Consider the following 22835-nt stretch of genomic DNA (forward strand, 5'->3'; position numbering starts at 1 on the left):
ATGGAGCAGGCTCATGTCAAATAGATGGAGAAGACAGTATGAGGGATTAGAGGGTCTGATGGGAAAAATGTGGTGCGCTTCTAGATACTTTGTCTACACGTTGGAGAAAACTTTTTTTTTCACTTCTTGGAAACACGTCCCAAATCGAGCCTCTCCAGCACTCAGCGAGAGACGCCTCTGATCTTGCCACAGTGCGCATCGTGTGAAAAGGTCGGTGACTGCAAAAGGGCAGACTGGTTTCAAAATACAGTGAGAATGGGAATGACTTTTTGTGCCTCAAGAAGTAAAGCTCCAGCATTTCTGTGTAAATCTACATTCAATACTAAAGTATTTATCAGATAATAATTCCATCTTTCTTTCTTTTGTTTTAGCCAGTTTCAAGCCATATGTACAATCTGCCTGATGATTGCATCTGCAAATCCAAGCTGATATTCTCTCATTTCGGGTAGGGATTATACTCCCTTGAGGATGTCCTTATGAACAGCTGCAGACACTGCTAACCCCTTGTTGTTTTTTGCTTTGCTACTTTCTATAGTGTGCATGGAAAGTGTAGTAGCCACAAGTCCCCTCGGACGCCTGTGCGCTCAGAAAATAAAGATTTCATTCAAAACTGGAAGCTCCTAACTGATTCTACTTGGGCTGTTTTTCTACCTCATTTGTTATCATTTGATATGCAGACGTGCCTGAAGTAATTTTTTTGTAATTATAAATGGACAAACCTGACAGTGCTTATTTTTAATGTGAGGACCACATCATGGTTCATCAGTTAATCTCTGCAGTGTGAGCTTAAAAGTCAGAGGCTGTGCAAAAAGGCTGATAGTAAACTTGCAGTGCAAGCCTTCACAACATAGAAGGTTAATAAAAAATGCACAGGGGCTCCCGAGCTTTAATAACAGGAAGCAAATGATGTAAATTACATAAATAGCACAGCTGGTTTGGCATCCCACTAATTCTCCTCCAACCTTGTTCCGCCCGTACTTAACTCTACCTTCACCAAAAAATAAATAAATAAAAATAACTTAATGTACTTCATCATTTAACGGCAGACATATCCTTGAATCAATGCCAAACAATAATCTGTGAGTCTCATATCAAACAAAACCTCCAGCGGTTAACTCTGGGGCAGCGATGACTAGGAGGAAAGCTGATATACAGTAAATATCTAACTCCCTGAACTTCACCACTTTCTAATTATATTAGGATTAATTGGCATGGTTCTGAGGGACTCCGGTTAGTGGTGTTAGGGTATTAATGTACAGCACACCTTGTTGGATGGACCCTGGACTCTGTTGAAAAGCCTGTTAATTAGGCCTGTGGTTAGGTGTGATAAAAAAGGGAGCAGTACATAAACAGGACCCAGCAGAGGAGGGATGCATAGGTCACCTGCTACTGGACCCCCGACAGCCTCTGCCTGTATCACACAGGGCCACATGCTGCTCCTCCGTCTCCAGGAAAGGCTGACAGGGAAACTTCACACAGAAGAGCTACAGCTACACCTAATCTTCTACCTGTCCGACTGATTTAGTTAAAGGCGTATTTCCCTGCCAACTTCTTCAGTATGTATCTGCACCGTGCAGAGATCTAATGTCTGTCATAAAGTTAAACATCGGCAAGCCACATGGAGATTTTTAATGAGACTTTTGTGCTCATTTCACGCACAATATCTGTCCTTTTTCCTTTTTTTCCCTGCTGGTCTCTGGTCTTTTCCTCTATCCTTCAACAGGGAGAGAAGCTCTTACCATCAATCAGCCTTTAGCTCCTGTGGACTAAGACAGTGTCACGCTGGGCTCTGTGTGTTGCCAGATAGGACCACTGTGCCCTCAGGTTACCCTTACACTTCTAGTTTGACACCCCTGATATTTGCTCGCTACAGAGAAAATTGAAAAATACATGGAAGTTTGAAGTGGGCACACAGGAGTCAAACTTTTGAACCGTGTTTTCTATCAGGGTTAGGAGCCAAAGAGGCTGTTTCTGTCAATCATTAATTGCAGTCCTTTACAGCCAGAACTTTTCAGATGCAGTCAGCGAGAAACTGTTTTATCGAGAACAGTCATCTGGTCCGTAGAGGCTGTCATGATGCATCATTTAAAGTGAAAAAAAAAATTGGATTTTAGTTGTTGTCACAATGAAAAGCAGTCAGTGGGATAAAGTGAAATTGCCTTATTGTGAACAAGAACATGAATGTCTCACGCTTAGAGCGCAGGGACAGAAATCTGAGGATGGAAAAATGTATGTCTATAATGTCAGTAAGATGAGTTTATTTTTGCGTATGTAACATATTTCCTTCGCATATGGCCAAGCAAATGCTGTTTAGTTGAGTTTGGATTCAGAATGATTAGCAGATTAGTGCCAGATGGTCTAAGAGGCCAAGTGAGTTTCAAAGGTAAAAGAGAGTAAAACATGCACATTATTAACCAACACTGATGCAAATGCACTTTGACACTGGACACAATCTCCTTGTGATTAGTTGCCTCAGAATGCAGTCCAAACAGTTATTGAATTCTGTCCACTGATTATCCCGGCTAATGTCGCTGTCCCTCAACTTGTGGAGGAAACTATCCAAAACTAGACATCACCATCATCGATCTGGGAAGTACATCAAGCTGTAGTCAAGCTGTTTTGGTTTGAGTAATGCTTCTAGTACATATACAGCTGGATGCCCAGAGAAGTCAATACAGGGGGCAGTGGTATCAGAATTTACTTGCTCAGCTACTTAACTTCTCAGCCTCTGCTGAACCCTGTAATGTTCCCATCAATACATACAAAAGCTGTGCAGCCAGACCAAGAGATTCTTATTTTAACCCATGTATTTGAAATTCCATACATTCATTTTTTAAATTGCAAGTATATCAGGTTGACATTTGAGGAACAGAATGCAGGTTATGAATAAAAATAGTAAAGAGGATGTAAAATCTTTCCCTGTTCAGTCTTCTGGTTCAAATCTTGCTTTGTTTGTTTTTCCTTTTTTCCACTTAGTTGGCCCACTTTACATTACAAGGTATACATGAATCTTGGATTTACTAAAAACATAAGCTTCCCCTTTTTTGCTCATTTGATTTGGTTTTTGTTTGATTAATTTGGCTTCATTTTGCAATATAACTAAGGTAAAATATCCGACCTTGGGTTTATACATGACAAATCTCACAAATGCACGATTCTGAGGATGTGCAAACACAGCTGCCAACCTTTCAAATTATTAGAATGAATTCAGTGCCAGAACTCATCCACTGTGGAACAGCTCCATGAATGCTTTCCAATGGTAAAACCTTTGCAGCATGTTTGTCCAAGGTGCAACTTGAAAAACTGATTTGGCATCAGTTTTCCAGGGCAAACCAACTGGAGGTAATCAGCCCCCCACTTGTCTTCACACAACATGCAGCCCACTGATTGCTCCTCCTGATCCGCAGTTATTTTCAGCCTGTAGAATCTCTCTGTGGCGCTGTTGATGGGCCTCCTCGAATGCACATTCCTGATTCTGGATGGACTATCTGTGGTGCTTATGTGTCATCAGAGAGGGCCGTGGATTTTCTGTCCTTCCATTTACGGATGCTGAGTTCTAATTGAAATTGTTTGTCACACTCAGGAAACTTTGGATTTTGTTTTTTCTCAGTGTTTTACACAGTGTGAGTGTGAGCTTTTATGGTTGAATAATTATATATTGGGTGGGGTGGGGCTCACTGAATAGTTTCAGTAGTGCCCACCCAACACTGTGGCTGTTAAAGCCCTTTGTTTTTTCCAAAACATCCATCCATTCTCTTCCGCTTATCCTTTTCATGGTCACGGGGGAGCTGGAGCCTATCCCAGCTGTCTTTGGGCGAGAGGCAGGGTACACCCTGGACAGGTCGCCAGTCTGTCGCAGGGCTAACACAGAGAGATAGCCTGCCCATGGGCAGTTTAGAGTTACCAATTAACCTATCCCCACTAACTGCATGTCTTTGGACTGTGGGAGGAAGCCAGAGTACCAGGAGAGAACCCACACAAACACAGGGAGAACATGGAAACTCCACACAGAAAGACCCCAGCCTGATGGTGGAATTGAACTCCGGACCTTCTTGCTATGAGGCAACTGTGCTAACCACTGTGCTGCCCCAAATTTTGTATGCATATTTTGTACTGCACAGTTTATCATAGGTCATTATTTACATTTGCAATTAACAATAACTTACCTGAAATTAGCACAAAGTACGTGTCTGTCTCTGTGCAGTTTCTTAGTTCTCTGAGACATAGTTAAGAGCTCTAAACTGCATTTGAGTGAATCTCTGGCAGTGGAGACTATTGTAAAGTGCACTGCGACAACATTCTGGCTGACAGGCTTTATTCTTGCTATAGCACCACTCCTGCGACCTGTCTTACCCACCCTCACAGTGACACACATTCTTCACAGCTCAGTCTGGCTTCTGTTTTGACTGAATTCAGCAGGCTTGAGTAATTCCTCGCCCAATGTTCATTCACACACACACACACACACACACACACGCGCACACACGCGCACACACACGCACACATTTGTATGCAGGCAAGAAGTGATCATTAGCTACATCTGGTGATCCTTCCAGCTGAACAGAAAGTTGTTTATGGGAATACAATATCCCAAAGCACAGACACCAAAAGATCTTGAAATGTCTTCCTTACTGTGTAATTTGAAAAAAGACACTGTTTTAAACGTATGTGTCTGCCCCAAATATAACCTCAAACTATTCAATAGTTCTTCTCCAACTGTGTTTTCTTGCTTTTTACAATCCTCTGAGCTAGAAGTCTTTTAAGGTCAACTATTTGTTTCTTCTGACCGCTCTTTTCATCCTTCTGTCAGAAAAATTTTTTTTTCCTGCTCTCTGGATGTATTTCAGAGCAGCTGAAGAGATATTACTTTGCAGTCTCCCTATAATACAGTATATCATCACATTTTCTTGGTTGGCTTAATTGTACTTTTACTTGGTGACCACTGTGTCATTTGGATTTTTTCTATTCTATGCCTCGGCAGGTTGTGTGTAACAAACCAGCAATCTAAGTTACATGCACATTATAAATACCAAACTGAAAGTGTGAGGGCATAAAAAAAAAGATTTGTGTTCTACTCATGCACCTCTACTGGGCAGTCTTTACACCGACGGCTGCAGGAATCAAAATAAGCAGAGACACATCTGGTGATAAAGGTCATGGAGGAAGGAAAAGCACATGAGGGATGTTACTTACCAAAAAAAGAAAACAGCTTTCAAAAAAACTTCATACAGGGCTGTCCATAAACAGAAAATATAAGAAGTGGCTGATCAGTAGATACAAATTTTGACACTCTAGTATTTAAAGGATTAAAAAGACAATTAAAAAAAACCTAGCTGTATTCAAACAGCTCTACCTTATCCATTTCATGCAAGCAGTTTAGACTTTCTCAGGGGTACCGTGGTTTGGAAATCTAATTATAGAACAACACAGCTAGTTGCTGCAGGGAAAGGGAGCTGCAATGTCCAGCAGACATACTACACTAATATGTTCATAATCCTCACTGACTTCCCAAATGGTAATGGTACAAACAAATTCAGATACACTGAAGGTGTCTGTTTTTTTCATGTCTCATAAAACATGTTCAGCAGATCGACTGTGTTGTTCTGCTTGCTCAGTTGTTTTCAGCTTCATGTTCATGTAATGTGTTAATGGGTTTTATACGTCTTTTGTGTTCTTCCATTACTGTGAGCTTGCACAGTACCACCAGTAAGACTTGTTATTTCCAGGGTACATGCAGTTTAGTGTACATGGGGAAATATTTCATGTGAAGAAATAGCCAGTGGTTCAGACGTCGGTAGCATTCAAACTAATTTAACTCTGCTCCATTCTGCACACACTTGTTTTTTGGGAAGGAGTGGGGAAGTTCTGCACAAACGCACACTTTTTCTTTATATTTGTGAACAGTGTTTTGTGGGGCTTTGTCTTTATTGAACCATCTTTTATGTTTCTTCCAGGCAACACGTGTTGCAAAAGCAGTACTTCACGTTTGATCCTGTCACTTGATTACATTTCCTGCTTTAGTGCACATTTTAAATTTCCATTTAAAAAAAAGAAAAAAAAAACAGTCAATGCTGTCGGGGAAAGTGGTGTAATTTTTCTGCCCTTGTCAATAAAGAAGCGATGCAATAAAAGCTGATGGAAGTAGTTCTTTTGAATGGACTGCTTCTTCTTGTACAATAAACTTTACCACAGAGCCATTGCAAGACTCTGCTTTACCTGAAAGACACATTCTCACACACACGTATATATATATATATATATATATATATATATATATATATATATATATATATATATACACACATATAAAAAGAAAAATAACACAGACTTAATGGATGACGCAGGCCTGTAATCATCTCCCCCTGATGACCTTCTGTTCGTCAGCCTTCTCTCTTTACAAAAACCTTATAGAGTGCACAAGAATACAGAAGCCATATAAAATACTTTCAAATCCCTTAATGTCATTTTAGCCAGTACACCAGACAGTGATAGAAGGTTTTCCCAATGTATTAAATTCACCATTTAGAACTTCCGCAGCCACTCATAATCCACTCCTGTGTTGTCCATCTGTGTGCTCACTATGTTCCAAATTCTCATCATTTTGCCAAAATATGACAAAATGTTGCTGCTTACATGTCAAGCTATTGCTTTGATCAAAGCTCAAAAGCTCAGCCAGAAATGGGATATTTAGCCATATTTGAACAAATCTATGAGTATCTGCAACATACTGAGATGGAAAGCTGACAGGTTCTGCATCTGATAACAGCTTGAGCTTGGTTTTAATTTCAGAAATGGATTTCCCATAATTTTAATGCTAATGTCACAGCTATGCAGACTTTACTTGCATTGCACCGATAAAGTCTTAATAAAGGCAAATCAAGATAAACCTGCTGTGCAGACATATAAGCATGCAGTGAGAGTGAAAATGGAAAGCCTTACAGACACTATAGCAGCCAGTCCTATAGCTTTACTGAATTTTAATTCAACAGCTCAGACTCATTCTTGCTTTAAGCCATGTGGGATACCACGGGGTACCACACTGGCTTTGATCAAACAGAGCAGGAATTAGCCTGAGTTAGCACTACTTGGCCTCAAGTGAAAACACATAACAGTGATTACACTTTATTTAAACAACTGAAGGGATTGGAGATGTTACTTTACTTGGACCTGGACTGATTTCTTTATCTTCTCAACTTCAATCTCTTGCTTTGCTGTCATGTTTGGAGCCAGAAGGCTTGATCTGCCTCAGTGGTGGTGAGAAATATTCTCTTTGAACAGGTTCTACCTAGTGTCAGCAGCTACATTGCATGGATTTGCTTATGGCTTGACTTTTTATGCTTAAACTTGAGCTGTGATCACTAACTTATTAGACAAAAAACAGCATGCATATTAGTCAGACCATTTTAACCAACCTGAATAAATTTTGCGTTGGCGATAAGATTCTTGTGTGTGTGCACTGCCAAGTCGATTAAGCTGAAACTTCAGTATAATGAATGCAATGGGGAAAAAACGACTTATGACAATAACTGAGGCTAATCCAGGAGACTAAGAATAATTAATTTGTACAGAAAATCCATAACGTCAGTTGTGGAGAAGATTACTAAGACTTCCCATTTATTGGTTGTCACTCTTATTTGGTGTCTGTTTGATGACACTAGATTGGCACATCAGCTGTTTACAGATGCATGTGTTTTATGGGGTCATGTGGCTTACAGTTGCTGTTCTTATTGCAACGAGAAATCCTTAAGAATTCAGAGCTAGCCATATCAAGCTTTCCATCTTTACTCTTACAATACAAAAATAAAGTCAAACTAACAAAGACTGTAAATCATGTTTAATTCCAGGCCCACACCAATATTTGTTTATCTGTTGTGTCAAATGAATATAATGCTGGCTAAATGCTCATATTTACTGTGATGGAGTGCTGAAAAGAATGAGAAGATAATGAAAAACAATCCGAGAATTTCTTTGATTCTCTGGTACAAAGACGAACATGAATAACAAATACAATTAAATAGCAAACCAAAAAATATTAGCGTGGGTTAGAGTTAGGTAACTGTTGTTTTAAACATGAATAGTGACGCATCATTTCATCGGTACATCCCATTTACCCACATAGTGCCTTCACTTTTACCATTGTTCATCAGATTTTCACTGCTGCTACATTTTCACACCTCTCCTCTCAGTTGTTTGTATCATTGTATTAATTTGCATTAACTTGCATGCAATAATAATATTCTGTTTTTGCTTCTTCTTTTCTTCCTCATTAGAGGGACAAAAATTTTGTGAACATAAAGACTCCTTAGAATATCCTCACTTAAGTAAATCACGTTTGGTCTTCAAAATGCTCTGAAGCTGTGTACAGTAAGCATGTCAATGTTTTTTATAAATACAGGTTTGGCAACTGTGTACTAGTTTTCAGCTAAACACAAAAATGGATGACTTTAAATATAATAAAAAAATATGCACATAAAATCAGCACATTTTTAACTGTACATGTTGTTGTTTGGCTTATTTTTGGCTTATTCTTTTAGTTTTGATTTAGCTTGCAGTCAAGCAGATTAATTGTTTGCAGTCCCATCACAAATAGGTTGCCAGGAGGGTTTGTGTATTGACCCATCAAGAAAGCATCTCTCAAATGTAAGCAGTGAAATATCAGAGTTCACTGTGCAGATGAAAAATTGGGGGATTTCTTCCATCAGTCAACTAAAGCTAGAGAGGTATGGAACTCCAAAGTGTTCAAAATTAAATAAATAAATAGGTCAAGATGAAATAAATAACTATGTGAATAAATAAGACACAGATATGTAATGTGAGAATGATATTGTGAAATAATGGAACACATTTTGAAAAAAATGCTCATTATTGTGAAACATATTACATTCTGCTATATAAATTTTCTTATTATTGTGAAATATTATTTCATGGTCATTATTTTTCACAATAACAGAGATTATTCCTGAGGCATTTTATTTATTTCCAGCCGTTTATATTCCAAAATGACCTTTTTTCAAAGTCAGTCTTTATTTCAAAATCCCGTTTTTCCCGATGGTCTATTTATTTCATAATGCGACTTTTCAGCAGAATGACTTTGTCTGTCAATCAAGAAAGACAGGGCGGAGCCAGTTGTGTGATTGGTTGCTCCTTTACTCAGACATAAGTAATAGCACATGAATTGTCGATTTAGGTTTAATGGTGCAATGCGTCTCCTATGCAGCTGGCGGCAGTATGCAGCTCAAAATAAACTTAAGGCACCGACAAATGCAAAACACTGGGCGCGAATAACGTTACAGGTGTATCAATTCTTGTGAAGGGCATGGCTGCAGGAAACAAGTCCGTTTCTGAGTTACTCAGAGAACTTGCTAACCGCTTAGATTGAACGTCTTCACCTCAGTCTGCGTATTGCAGCAGTGTACTGGAGATGAAGTGGTCCCTGGTCCAAGTTCTCATCACAACCGCATAGTGTTAACGTTAGCAAATGCTAACGCTATCACAGCTAGCTCCACTCCACGAAACGCTGTTCAGGGTAAGTAACGATATGTTATTATTGCTTGGTTAGTCTGTCTGTCTGGCAAAAATGAGCTTTTTAATCAGTTTAGTCACAGATTTTTTTTTAATACTGTTTTTTATCATAGCAAAGAATTCTATAAATTAGGTAAGAGAAAATAATTGTCTTCTGGGTTAATGTCTGTATTACTATTTACATTGTTGTAGGTAATAGTTATTCATGACTGTTTTAAAGTGGCTTATCTTCTGTGCTAATATGGAAGACAAGTAATCTATGTGAAAGAAAAGAAAGCAATTTTAGTTCAACGTAGTGATTTTGTAAGTGGGTATAATTTGAAAATGCTTTTACTAGTACAGTGGATGTTCTTTAAATATTTAACATTTAAAGTGTGTGTCACTTTACAGACTCCAACTTCAGTTTTGGTTTGGTCTCACCGTTGTAGGTCATAACACAAACAAGTCGTCAAGTCAAGCAGCTGAGGAAAGGGCTTAAGGAAACCATGGTATGGCCGCTTCTGACAGAAAGATCAGACATCATTCCTCCTTTCTTACCAAGGGAATCAGAGACTGCTCCCTGTTGTGAGGTAAGGTCAGGTCACATCTTTTAACATCTGAATAGTAAAGCTATTTGGTTAATTTATGAAGGATGAACATTAATTGTTGACACAAAACACCAATATACTGTTTTGTATGCGTGGGTTAGTTGAACAGCTGGGTTACATTTAATAAAAATACACCTAATGTTGCTGATGCTCTTAAGACTACAAGATAAGTAAAGCTATAAAATGACTGTGGCCTGCCACAGAAGATGAAGATGAGGAAGAAGAGGAATGCTCTCGAGGATAAATGCAGAGTGGCAGGTTACCTTCGGTCCTTCATTGAAAATGGTAAGTCTGCTGCGATAGGTATTTTGCCATTGGTTTTCTCTGATTATACTTTGGAAAATTACATACAGTCCAGTGATCTTGGGTCATTAACAAAGTACACTATAGTAGAGCTGGGCGATATGAGATTTTTTCATATCACGATTTATTTTTATTTTTATAAAAAGGACAAGAGCGGTGAGGTCTATCGCAATAGTTTAATTTTTCTATTGAGAAAAAGTTATTTCGCAATACATATCGTTATCGTTCTATCGCCCAGCTCTACGCTATAGTATAATTTTGTTTTGTTATTTGCTCCATGCAATACATAAGAGTGGTGGCATTATCAGTTGCACTAGAATTGTATGTAGACTACTTTTAGCTTTGTTAACATAAAAATATCTATAAAAGCTACAACAGCAATTTGAGTGGGGCAAAAATGTCTGGTGCCCTGTATGTAAGTGGTCATCTTTATGGTATTTCTCCATAAAAGATTCAAAATAATGAATATAGGATGTCATTATAGTTTAAAACAATCTTCTGTTGCAGCATCTTGTGCACAACAAAAAGCCCTCATCAAGTTTTGGACAGGATGGGAAGTCTTGCCGAGAAATGACTGTGGAAGTGGTCAACAGCAATCTTCCAAAGTCTTCCACCGGTTTTGAAGTACTACGTCTTCCTGCACACTACTGTACCTATGAGTCATTTCTAATGGACATTCAGGTGTGTCTCAACTCTACTGACTCAGGTTTTGGTCTGGTTTACGATTGATTCCATAACCACATGGTAAAATTAGACCATTTCTTCTTTCTTGCATCACATTACTGTACTCGGTGTTCAAAGAAACGGACAATCTAGTGAGTTCTAGTTCTTTTTAATACACTTGACAGTGAAAAATACAGAGTACAGGTGTGCATTTATGGCTTTTTTAATATAAACTGATGAAGAGTTCAGATATCAAAATCAGTTGTTCACTGTACATTATAAATTACACAATATGTTTTGTTTATACTCGCTACTGATACAAAAAAAATTTCTAGAAAAAATTATTTGAATTAAGATGTTACACTACTCTGTGTTCATTGTATTAAATCTGCTCAGAGTTGACATGTACTGTATATCCAACCAAGAAATGAATATCATTAAAGTGACAGCTGTATAAAACAAATCCTGTTTTATAGCCACTCACTGTTTTGTTGAAAATGAAATTGGTTATGCTGTTTTGAGTCAGTATTAGCTACAAAGCTGTAGAAATTTAAAAAAAAAAAAAAAATCCTCCTGACATAGAAACTGATTAAATGTAATAATGTCTTTCTACAAGTGATTTTGAAGTATTGGTAGCACAGCAGGGTCTTGTTCATTCAGTGCATCTGGGAGCTGAATCTCAGGAATGGTGATCTCATTTGATGGGCAGCGATTATGTTGTCCTGTCCAGTCCACACCATAATCCTCATCAACCTGAAAGAGCATGCACATGTTTTAAATCTAAACTGAAGAGGTGTTTCCTGCAGCTGTTCCTAGATGGACTTATTGAGTCTGCCAGGGCCTATGTGAGTTGCTTAGGCATTGGCTACCAACTAATTATTCATTCACCCATTCTAGGTCAGGATTGGTTCTCTTCAGGTATAACAAATTTAACTTTGTTTAGTATTGCCATCTATACCTGACAGGTGGGATAAAAGAGAATGGCTTGGGAGGCGCACAGCAAATCTCAAGTTTTCCAATTAATGCTGAAAGAACCAAGGATGTAAATGTATTCTTGTTTTAGCTTTACCGAAGACACCAGAGAAAGTATATCTATAATGCTGCTGAAATAGACAAAACCATTTCAATAAACTCGCTATTTAACATCAACCTTGTTATGCGTTATCAGAGAACAATCAACTGCAAACAGCAATGAAACATTCAACTATGTACTATTTAAAGCACTAATGACCCTGCTGTCTAACAAGATGTGATAAGTAAGTAGACTGTGGAAAGCTGGTGGGTCTACTCTCTGTGTAAAAGGTTCCTACAGGCTCCACTGACCCCAGTCTCCGAGTTAACACACTAACAGCTAACACTGCTAAACGTGTCTCAACGCCGAGATGGCGCCGATAGCTTTAGCCGTAGCTGCCCCACTTTAGACAGTAACAAAAAAAAGTAAGCGACAATAATTCATTGTCAAACGTCATAATTAAGGTCAACACCTAAACAATGCTGTGTATGTAACCCAGTGTTAATTTGGTTATCTGATATTGTGTGATATTCAGTATATATGTATATACCTATATTGGGTGTTATAAAATGTTCTTCAATGATTTTGAGTTTTTTTTATTGCTATTGGTTTGCGGCTGCTTTACGACAGTCGACTGTGGTAGTACATCCTAGCGGGAGGGGCTATGAGCTCACGTGGCTTGTAGCTGTGCCAGAGAGCAAGCTGGGGTGAGCTAGCGGGGAATATCGCCTTCTGCAGTAGCCTTGAAAAGGACTATTGTTCGTTCTCCTGCCAGGTAAAAAATCTGTTTCGTATGTATATTATACTATTCCATGTGTTATCATGTGTTTGCTATGATGTGATGTGTAGTAATGGTTAAGGTGCTAATCGCTAATCGAGGCTAAGCTAGCAAGCTCGACAATTAGCCGCCATGCTAAGCGGACGTTGGTAGCCAAGTTCGTATGTCACTATGGGCTATGAGCTCACGTGGCTTGTAGCTGTGCCAGAGAGCAAGCTGGGGTGAGCTAGCGGGGAATATCGCCTTCTGCAGTAGCCTTGAAAAGGACTATTGTTCGTTCTCCTGCCAGACGCTTCGCTGCCGTGCTGCCTCGCTGCCGTGCTGCCTCGCTGCCGTGCCATTAAAGGACAAGCGGCCGCCATCCCTTCATCCATCCGGACCTTGATTATTTGGACCGAAGTACTCACACACACGCCCGCACTCAGTGCCATACACTCTCTTTATTTTGCTGGCCAGCTAATATCATTTGTTTTTTTTGTTTTGTTTTGTTTGCATTCACAAAGACTATCCAAAGACATTTTGGTTATTGTCAAATAGACACTCTCTGATTACGGACTGAGGAGGTTGTGGTGTTACAACCCCAGGACTGAGAAAAAGGACTCTTTACATAATATATTCACTTGTCTCCTGGTTAGGAAAAGTGACTATTGATGGAAATATTTTTCTTCTTCTTGTCTTTGTCTACATTGTATCCCAGAGAAGTTTTAAGTTGTTCAGGTTGAAACATTTGCACTTAAAGTCGGTTAAGTTTCCTTTGATATATCAGTGTCAAGCTGATGTTTAAGAGGGTATGTTAAGGACAGATGTGCTCCAGTCCATCAATCCTTTAAAGTGCTGGACACCGATGGTAAATTGCCATCAGACCCTAAATAAATTGTCCTCTGCTGTTATCCATATTGCTTCACTTATTCTTTGGTGAGTAGACGTATTGGTTACAACTAAGAGTAGTAGGAAAAAATTGGCGCCCGAACAGGGACTGGAGCGCATCACTAACTTTATCCTGAAGCACATGCACAGACATCTGTGAATTCATCTACTGCTTTGCAGAGAGAGACAATGGAGTTTTGTGACAGGTATGGTTTTGATCCAGAGTACACTGTTTTGTTAAAAGGGGCTAAAGCCGAGATTAAACTACAAGAGGTGCAAAGAGCATTCGCTTTGCTGGATCACGTTGTCAAAATTCAACAAATAGATAGTCTCCCTGACACTATTTTGTGTCAGTTCATGGAGTGCATTACCCCAATGCTCTTAGATGGAGAACATTCAGCAGATGGGGAGTGTTGGGAGGTTATTCAGATAGATGAGTACTGTCCTCAGGGACCTGACAGTTTTCACCTGGCGCATGATGTGGTCCCCCTCGCTCGAGCAATTGATGATGTGACTGCTAGTTTCAGAGAACAAGTGAACGAACTGGCATTAGCATATAATGTGAGCCCCATGACTTTAAATCAGGCTGCAGTGAGCCACATGTGTGGGAAAAATGATACATATAAGGGGTTAGCTACCTCAACTCCTACCTTGGGAGTTAAAACTCAGTCCACACCCGGTCCCAGGTCAACTGCCGCCTGTGATGATGGCCATGTGCCCAAGGCTAAACAGGCACTTGATGCGGACTCCCTGCTTGTTGATCCTTTGCCAGCGGAGGTTCAGAGAGTCATTGTGGAGCACATTGTAAAACATGACTCGCCCATGCACACTCCCTCTGGTTTTGAGCTCCGCTCATTTTCAGGAAACTCTCCAAAACCCCCTAATGAGGTAGAGTACAGGGTATGGCGACTTAGAGCTAAACAGGTACTAAATGACTCTACCCTTTCCGAAGGGCAGCAGCGCCGTGTTTTCCTCGATAGCTTGGCTAGCCCTGCTTTGAATGTGGCCCTTTCTATTGGGTCTCAAGCACCACCAAAAGACTATCTCGATGAGCTTGACAAGGCTTATGGCAATGTCACTGGAGGTGAAGAGCTGTATATCCAGTACCTAGAGACTCATCAGAATAGTGGAGAAAAGGCATCTGATTACTTGCGCCGACTCCAGACGTTGCTGCAGGAGGTAGTTGACGGTAATGGCATACCTAGAAGTGATTTTGATGTTCAGCTACTAAAGCAGTTCCTCAGAGGTTGCTGGGATGACTCTCTAATTGCCACTCTGCATCTAAAAGAAATAGTGGGATCTGCACATCATGTTATTCCCACTTTCTCAGAGCTGCTTTTTAAAATCAGAACGCATGAGAAAGAGAGTCAGTTAAAAGAAATGCGCAGGAGACGTTACATGAGCGGCACCTCAACTAAAGTGCAGGCTAGAACACTCGTAGCCACAGATGACGGCAGGCATTCTGGCACACCTCCCACAGCGCTGGATGCTTGTACCAGAGAGCAACTGGAGGAAAGAATCAGGCAGCTAGAAGCAGAGCTAATGAACAGCTCATCTGCAGCAAATTCTCAGTGTCCCAAAAGTGATAAAACTAGGCAGAAGCTATCGCACAGAACCAAAATCCACAATCCAGCTCCACCAACTCCTGCTAGGCTACCTGGTGATCATAAAAGGGTTGGGAAATTTTGCTATAATTGTGGGGAGGATTCACATATGTTGCCACAATGTTCAAACCCAACCAATGCCATATTAGTGCAAAAGAAATTGTGTGAGAGGCACAGTGCTGGGCAAAGCCAGTGTTCAATGGCTCAGCGACAGAATAGTCCACAGTCCAACTTGCCTTTAAACCAGTAGGAGCTCCTGCTGTGGAACGAGCAGGAGCTGATGGTCAGAGCAGTTCCAAGCCTTCAAGCCAGTGCATGTACGAAGCCCCAGCTCCAACGGTGCCTCCCCAGTTTCCTCAGGGTCTAATTGGGGAGCCTTGTGATGGTTTAGCATGGTTAGATCAAGTTCCGTGTCGGTGTTTAATTGACACCGGGTCCCAAGTGTCAATAATATCAGAGTCATTCTATTCTCGCTATCTTTCTCATAGAGAACTGTTCTCTATAAAAGAGGTACTGGACATCGAAGGTGCGGCTGGACAAAAGGTACCATATGTGGGGTACATTGAGGCTAAAGTTCAGTTCCCTGAAAGTGCTTGTGGCACAGACAAGTGTTTCAACATCTTAGCATTAGTTAGTCCAGATCAATCGTACAATGATAAGTTTTCTCTTCTTGTGGGCACAAATGTGTTAGGTCCCATGCTACAAGACTGTCAAAAAAAGGGTGGAGCAAAGTTCCTGCAGACTCTACCCATTGACACTAACTGGGTCATGGCATATACCGAATGTTTCAAGCAGGCTGACCCCCAAGCAGACGAGGTCAAAGCCCTCCGTGTTGCACTCTCCAGCAAGGTACCGGTGCATTTGAAACCAGGTGAGGTGTATACTTTGAAAGCCATCTGCCACACTAAACCTGGGAGCGATAAATTTCAGGCTCTTGTGTGTAGCTCGGAGGACACACCTACACCAGGGGGGTTTATCATCTATGACCAGATAGTTGATGTAAAACCTATGTCTCACTGTAAGTTTAAAGTTGCGGTCAAAAATGCCTCTCGGCGGGGCATCACACTGTATCCTGGAACAGCTATTGCTGAGTGCTCCCCCATTGATTGGGCGGTTCCTGTTGCACTCCCTGATATGAACCCCCAGCCCGAAGATGCTCCTCTGCAGGCACAGTCCCTGCTAGCTTCTCATAGCGAGGACAGTAACCAATCTGCCGTGCTTCTTGGCCTTGATTTTGGGGACAGCCCGATATCACCACAATTCAAAGAGCACATACAGGCTAGAATTGTCAAAGAAGCATCAGATGCTTTCTCGAAACATGATCTTGACGTTGGTAGTGTGACGGGGGTCAGTCACCGCATTGAGTTAGAACCTCATGTCCCATTCAAAGAGCGGACAAGACGTGTTTCGCCCGCTGATTTCAATGATTTGAAAAGACACCTCCAAGACCTTTTGGCAACAGGCATTATAGAGGAGTCACATAGCCCCTATGCCTCTCCAGTAGTGCTTGTAAGGAAAAAGAATGGGGAACTGCGAATGGTTGTAGATTACCGGAGACTAAACAACCTCACCAAAAAGGACGCATACCCATTGCCTCGTATAGAGGAGACGTTCACTCTGCTCTCTGGTTCAAAATGGTTCACTGTTTTAGATCTCAAGAGCGGGTACTATCAACTTGAAGTTGAGCCATGTGATCGACCCAAGACAGCATTTACAACGCCGTTTGGAACATGGCAATTTCGGAGGATGCCTCAAGGCTTGACTAACTCCCCTGCCACGTTTCAACGGACAATGGAGAAAGTGATGGAGGGAATTAACCTCCAGGAGGTTGTTGCATTTCTAGATGACCTCATAATCTTCTCCAACTCACTGGAAGAGCATGAAGAGCGGGTGATGAAGGTCCTTAAGCGCATTGCTGAGTTTGGTCTGAAGTTATCCCCTTCTAAATGCAAGTTCTTCCAAACCTCCGTGAAATATCTGGGGCATGTAATATCTGCCCAGGGGATCCAGCCTGACCCAGACAAAATTACTGCTGTGAAAGACTGGCCATGCCCACAAACTGCCAAAGAGCTTCGGTCATTCCTAGGTTTCACGGGGTATTACAGGCGGTTTGTGAGGGATTATTCTTGCATTGTCAGGCCTCTCAATGACTTGTTAAAGGGAGAACTAGCCCCCAGGCATAAAGGCCAAAAACATTGGCCACGAACAAAGTCACCCTCACTTGGGGCAAAATGGACCCCTGCCTGCCAGGCTGCTTTTGACCTTATCGTTGAAAAACTGATTTCAGCACCTGTTCTGGCTTTCGCCAACTGGCAGCTCCCGTACGTAGTACACACAGATGCCAGTATGTCAGGCCTGGGAGCAGCGTTGTATCAGGTTCAAGACGGCCAGACTCGAGTAGTAGCTTATGCTAGTCGTGGCCTCTCCAAAAGCGAAAAGAATTACCCTGTACATAAATTAGAATTTCTCGCCCTCAAGTGGGCAGTAAGTGAGAAGTTCCATGATTATTTGTATGGGGCTAATTTCAAGGTGCTGACTGATAACAACCCTTTGACGTATGTGTTGACCAGTGCAAAGCTTGATGCTGCAAGTCACAGATGGCTTGCTTCTCTGTCGATTTACAACTTTGACATACACTACAAATCTGGCCAACATAACACTGATGCTGACGGGCTCTCTAGGAGGCCTCATGGACCCTCAGAGGAGGACGAGGAGTCCCTGGAGACAGACAGAAGAATCTCCAGCATGCTGGACTGTGCTAGTTTGTCCCCTGAGGAGTTTAAAGTTCTCGATGGGGAGGCAATGAGTACTGTGTGTAAGCGTCATAGTGTCAATGTCAACACGATCTTAGGTGAAGGCACACAGACAGTCGACACTGTAATCCCTGCCGTGGAAACACTCTTGTGCAATGACAGTGCGGTTCCTGATGACCTTGAGGATCCGGTCCCCCTACCTGGCCAGTCAGCCCTACCAGGAATGTCTATGGTGGACTGGTATCAGTTACAGAGAAATGACAGCTCTTTAGCCCGCATCATAGGCATTTTAGAGACTGGGGATGAGACTTTTGACAGAAAGTCTGAGGAACCTGAGGTGGTTCTGTTTTTACGGGAGAAATCAAAGTTACTTGTAGTTGATGGGGTGCTATACCGTAGAGTTTTTGATCAAAAGGGGAAGGCCTTCCATCAACTTGTCATCCCTAATAGCCATCGAGAGAGAGCTTTCCAAGGTGTTCATGACGAGACAGGTCACATGGGTATTGAGAGAACCTTAGAACTGGCTAGAGCGAGGTTTTACTGGCCAAAAATGGCTAGCTACATTGAGAACAAGTGTAAAACATGTGAGAGGTGTGTGAAACGAAAGGCACGAGTGCAGAAAGCCTCTAAACTTGTCAACATCAAAGTCAGTGGTCCCCTCGAGTTAGTGTGCATAGATTTTCTGACAATAGAACCCGATTCGAGAGACACCAGGAACATCCTAGTACTAACTGATCATTTTACAAAATATGCACAGGCATATCCCACGAGAGATCAGACAGCGAAAACGGTGTCCACAGTGTTATGGGAGAACTTCATCAGTCACTACGGGTTTCCTCGCAGAATCCATAGTGATCAAGGTGCTTGTTTTGAATCTGAAATAGTGGCAGAGCTTTGTAAACTAGCAGGGATTACAAAGTCCCGTACGACACCCTACCATCCACGTGGAAATCCAGTGGAAAGATTCAACAGGACTCTGTTGGACCTCCTCGGAACTCTGGAGGATAAGAAAAAAGAGGAGTGGAGGAAGTATGTTCGCCCCCTTGTACATGCTTATAACTGTACAAAACATGACGCAACTGGAGAAGCGCCCTTCCTTCTGATGTTTGGTAGAGAGCCACGCCTTCCGATTGATCTCTGTTTTGGACATAGTCCACGTGGCCACAGCACCAGAACACATATTCAGTATGTACGAGAACTAAAGAGTAGGCTGAAGTATGCATACGACCTAGCCTCAAGAAATGCTGAGAAGAGACAATTGTTGAACAAAAGACGCTGGGATGCTAAGGTTACTGCCCTTCCATTGGAAGTGGGTGACAGAGTCCTGGTAAGGAATCTGAGCCTAAGAAAGAAACACAAAATCTCTGATAAGTGGGAGCCTATTGTGCACATCGTTGTTAAGCAGACGGATGAGTCTATCCCGGTTTATGTGATTAGGCCAGAGGATGCAGAGGGCAGAGAGCGAGTTCTGCATCGTGACATGCTTCTTCCCTGTGGGTTCCTACCGGTTAACCTGCAATGTGACAGTCAGGATGTGCTAACCAGTTCGGTTCAACCTCTCATGAGAGAGGATGCAGGGAGCAACACAGAAGAAACTCGGCTGGAGGAGGAGTTTGGGCAAGACGAGGAAATAAACTTTACATCCAGCCAATTTCCTGACAATGACTTGTTGGCGGATCAAAGGGATGTTCTGGGAGAACAGGAGGCGTCCCAGCCACAGTATCCTCTGAATCCTGGGGCACCTGAATTCATTGTAGATCTGACAGGATCGGAGACAGCAAACGATGAGGAGGTGCTCAGCCCAGCCCCAACATGTGGTAGGCCACAAAGGAGGAGAGTGCCACCGGCTTATCTCAGTGACTATCAGGTCGGCTACAAAGTCGATTGTAAGCATCACAGTTTCAATGTGCCGATGACACTTGCATTGCTCAATAACTTTTTCCTGTCATTACAACAACAGATTGCTGGGTTAGTGCAATCTCTGTCGGGTGATAGTGACGGGGACGTCACACTTTAAGCAGGGGTGGATGTAACCCAGTGTTAATTTGGTTATCTGATATTGTGTGATATTCAGTATATATGTATATACCTATATTGGGTGTTATAAAATGTTCTTCAATGATTTTGAGTTTTTTTTATTGCTATTGGTTTGCGGCTGCTTTACGACAGTCGACTGTGGTAGTACATCCTAGCGGGAGGGGCTATGAGCTCACGTGGCTTGTAGCTGTGCCAGAGAGCAAGCTGGGGTGAGCTAGCGGGGAATATCGCCTTCTGCAGTAGCCTTGAAAAGGACTATTGTTCGTTCTCCTGCCAGGTAAAAAATCTGTTTCGTATGTATATTATACTATTCCATGTGTTATCATGTGTTTGCTATGATGTGATGTGTAGTAATGGTTAAGGTGCTAATCGCTAATCGAGGCTAAGCTAGCAAGCTCGACAATTAGCCGCCATGCTAAGCGGACGTTGGTAGCCAAGTTCGTATGTCACTATGGGCTATGAGCTCACGTGGCTTGTAGCTGTGCCAGAGAGCAAGCTGGGGTGAGCTAGCGGGGAATATCGCCTTCTGCAGTAGCCTTGAAAAGGACTATTGTTCGTTCTCCTGCCAGACGCTTCGCTGCCGTGCTGCCTCGCTGCCGTGCTGCCTCGCTGCCGTGCCATTAAAGGACAAGCGGCCGCCATCCCTTCATCCATCCGGACCTTGATTATTTGGACCGAAGTACTCACACACACGCCCGCACTCAGTGCCATACACTCTCTTTATTTTGCTGGCCAGCTAATATCATTTGTTTTTTTTGTTTTGTTTTGTTTGCATTCACAAAGACTATCCAAAGACATTTTGGTTATTGTCAAATAGACACTCTCTGATTACGGACTGAGGAGGTTGTGGTGTTACAACCCCAGGACTGAGAAAAAGGACTCTTTACATAATATATTCACTTGTCTCCTGGTTAGGAAAAGTGACTATTGATGGAAATATTTTTCTTCTTCTTGTCTTTGTCTACATTGTATCCCAGAGAAGTTTTAAGTTGTTCAGGTTGAAACATTTGCACTTAAAGTCGGTTAAGTTTCCTTTGATATATCAGTGTCAAGCTGATGTTTAAGAGGGTATGTTAAGGACAGATGTGCTCCAGTCCATCAATCCTTTAAAGTGCTGGACACCGATGGTAAATTGCCATCAGACCCTAAATAAATTGTCCTCTGCTGTTATCCATATTGCTTCACTTATTCTTTGGTGAGTAGACGTATTGGTTACATGTACAGAATCACACAGGTGCTCAATTACAGCATAAACTTACCTTAGACCTTCCTCCGTCATTTTCCTCCTAATTGTGCTCGGAGACACAGAAAATGTATCGGCAATTACCCCGATGGTTATCCCGGACAGCACTAAAGTCCTGAGTGCTGCACCGGGATTTCTAGACGTGGACAGCCAACATTTGAAGACTGTTCTTCCTCGGCGTATTCCAAACGAACACGGTGCTGAATTGATCTTAAACCTTTGACAATGCTGTCATCGATGCGAACATCTTGAAGAGCAATTATCATCCCAAGCATTTCAGAAACATCTAAACGACTCAAAACAGTATCTACAGGTAAATGATCCCTCTCTATCTGATTTGCTTAAATGAGCAGAACTGGCTGAAGTTCACACCAGTCCGCCATCCTCCGTGACTTTTGACCTAGCACGCTGTTGCTAGCAGCAGCAGCCGTCCGCGGAGCCGGTATCCAGGAAAACTAGTCGATGGTAAACGATAAGCCAATAGGTGCAAAGGTCCAGCCCACTTACATTGATTGACAGACAAAGTCATTCTGCTGAAAAGTCGCATTATGAAATAAATAGACCATCGGGAAAAACGGGATTTTGAAATAAAGACTGACTTTGAAAAAAGGTCATTTTGGACTAAAAACGGCTGGAAATAAATAAAATGCCTCAGGAATAATCTCTGTTATTGTGAAAAATAATGACCATGAAATAATATTTCACAATAATAAGTAAATTTATATAGCAGAATGCAATATATTTCACAATAATGAGCATTTTTTTCAAAATGTGTTCCATTATTTCACAATATCATTCTCACATTACATATCTGTGTCTTATTTATTCACATAGTTATTTATTTCATCTTGACCTATTTATTTATTTAATTTTGAACACTTTGGAGTTCCATAATAGAGAGGTGCTCTGGTAAATGAGAGGTAAATAAAAGAAGGATATTTGCTCAGGCTGTTATTTTTTCCTCCTTAGTAAATTACCAACTAGAGGTTTTTGGGTAAAGTCAAACCTTAGCTTGGTTATTAAAAATCGTTTTTGCTCTCTGTTTTGCTTCATAAAATTATTTTAAAACATTATTGGCTTCAGGAAAACATGGACCTGTCAGCAGCACTTTTCTTCAATATGATACGGTCCTTTCTCTTTCCTGTCTCCTGCTGCTCCTTCCTACACCTACATCACCTTTTCTTGACACTAGATAATACACTGACAGCCCATTACTGCTTATCACATTCTGTCCTCCTTAATCAGTGATGCCACAGCCACATCAGAATATCTTATAATGAAATTTCAGCCCTTTTCTGATAGAAGCTTGGTCACATCATTAAAGCACAATCAGAAGTTTTGCCTAACCCTTTGATAAAAGTGTGTCACTGACTTACCTGATTTTTGCTGAATACAAATACAAGCAGCAACTTGGATAACATAAGCAGTGCAGAGAAATACATAATGGAGGCTCGGTATGGTGTTGC

The 22835-nt window shown here is 41.5% G+C and overlaps 1 protein-coding gene and 3 long non-coding RNA genes across 5 annotated transcripts in view; 2 read left to right on the plus strand and 2 right to left on the minus strand.

The window, feature by feature from the left end:
• The window catches only part of LOC146654524 (uncharacterized), a 62344-nt gene extending 57306 nt beyond the window's left edge, over positions 1–5038 (plus strand). Inside the window, exon 5 of the long non-coding RNA XR_014914771.1 lies at positions 4982–5038. This is a non-coding gene — a long non-coding RNA (uncharacterized LOC146654524). The remainder of the gene's footprint in view (positions 1–4981) is intronic.
• The window catches only part of LOC146654525 (uncharacterized), a 38870-nt gene that overhangs the window by 12546 nt on the left and 3489 nt on the right, over positions 1–22835 (minus strand). The window lies entirely within an intron of this gene.
• LOC146654526 (uncharacterized) lies at positions 8897–11959 on the plus strand. Of its 2 annotated transcripts, none has more exons than XR_014914761.1 (4): positions 8897–9526; positions 9913–10091; positions 10313–10394; positions 10920–11959. XR_014914761.1 is itself a non-coding variant. In XM_085429427.1 (4 exons), the coding sequence occupies exons 1-4, from the start codon at positions 9479–9481 to the stop codon at positions 11033–11035; spliced, it is 387 nt and encodes a 128-aa protein (XP_085285553.1). In that variant the 5' UTR covers positions 9253–9478; the 3' UTR covers positions 11036–11808. The 2 variants fall into 2 exon arrangements, 1 of the variants encoding a protein (XP_085285553.1); XM_085429427.1 differs by having other exon boundaries at positions 9253–9526; positions 9951–10091; positions 10920–11808.
• LOC146654527 (uncharacterized) lies at positions 11229–21807 on the minus strand. Its single transcript, XR_014914765.1, has 2 exons — positions 21386–21807; positions 11229–11828 (listed from the first exon to the last, which is right to left on the minus strand). It is a non-coding gene; the product is annotated as an uncharacterized LOC146654527 (long non-coding RNA).

Source organism: Rhamphochromis longiceps, linkage group LG14, assembly GCF_057381845.1.
Source record: "Rhamphochromis longiceps isolate RC_006_pf linkage group LG14, R_longiceps_female_GT1.1, whole genome shotgun sequence".
NCBI lineage: Eukaryota > Metazoa > Chordata > Actinopteri > Cichliformes > Cichlidae > Rhamphochromis > Rhamphochromis longiceps.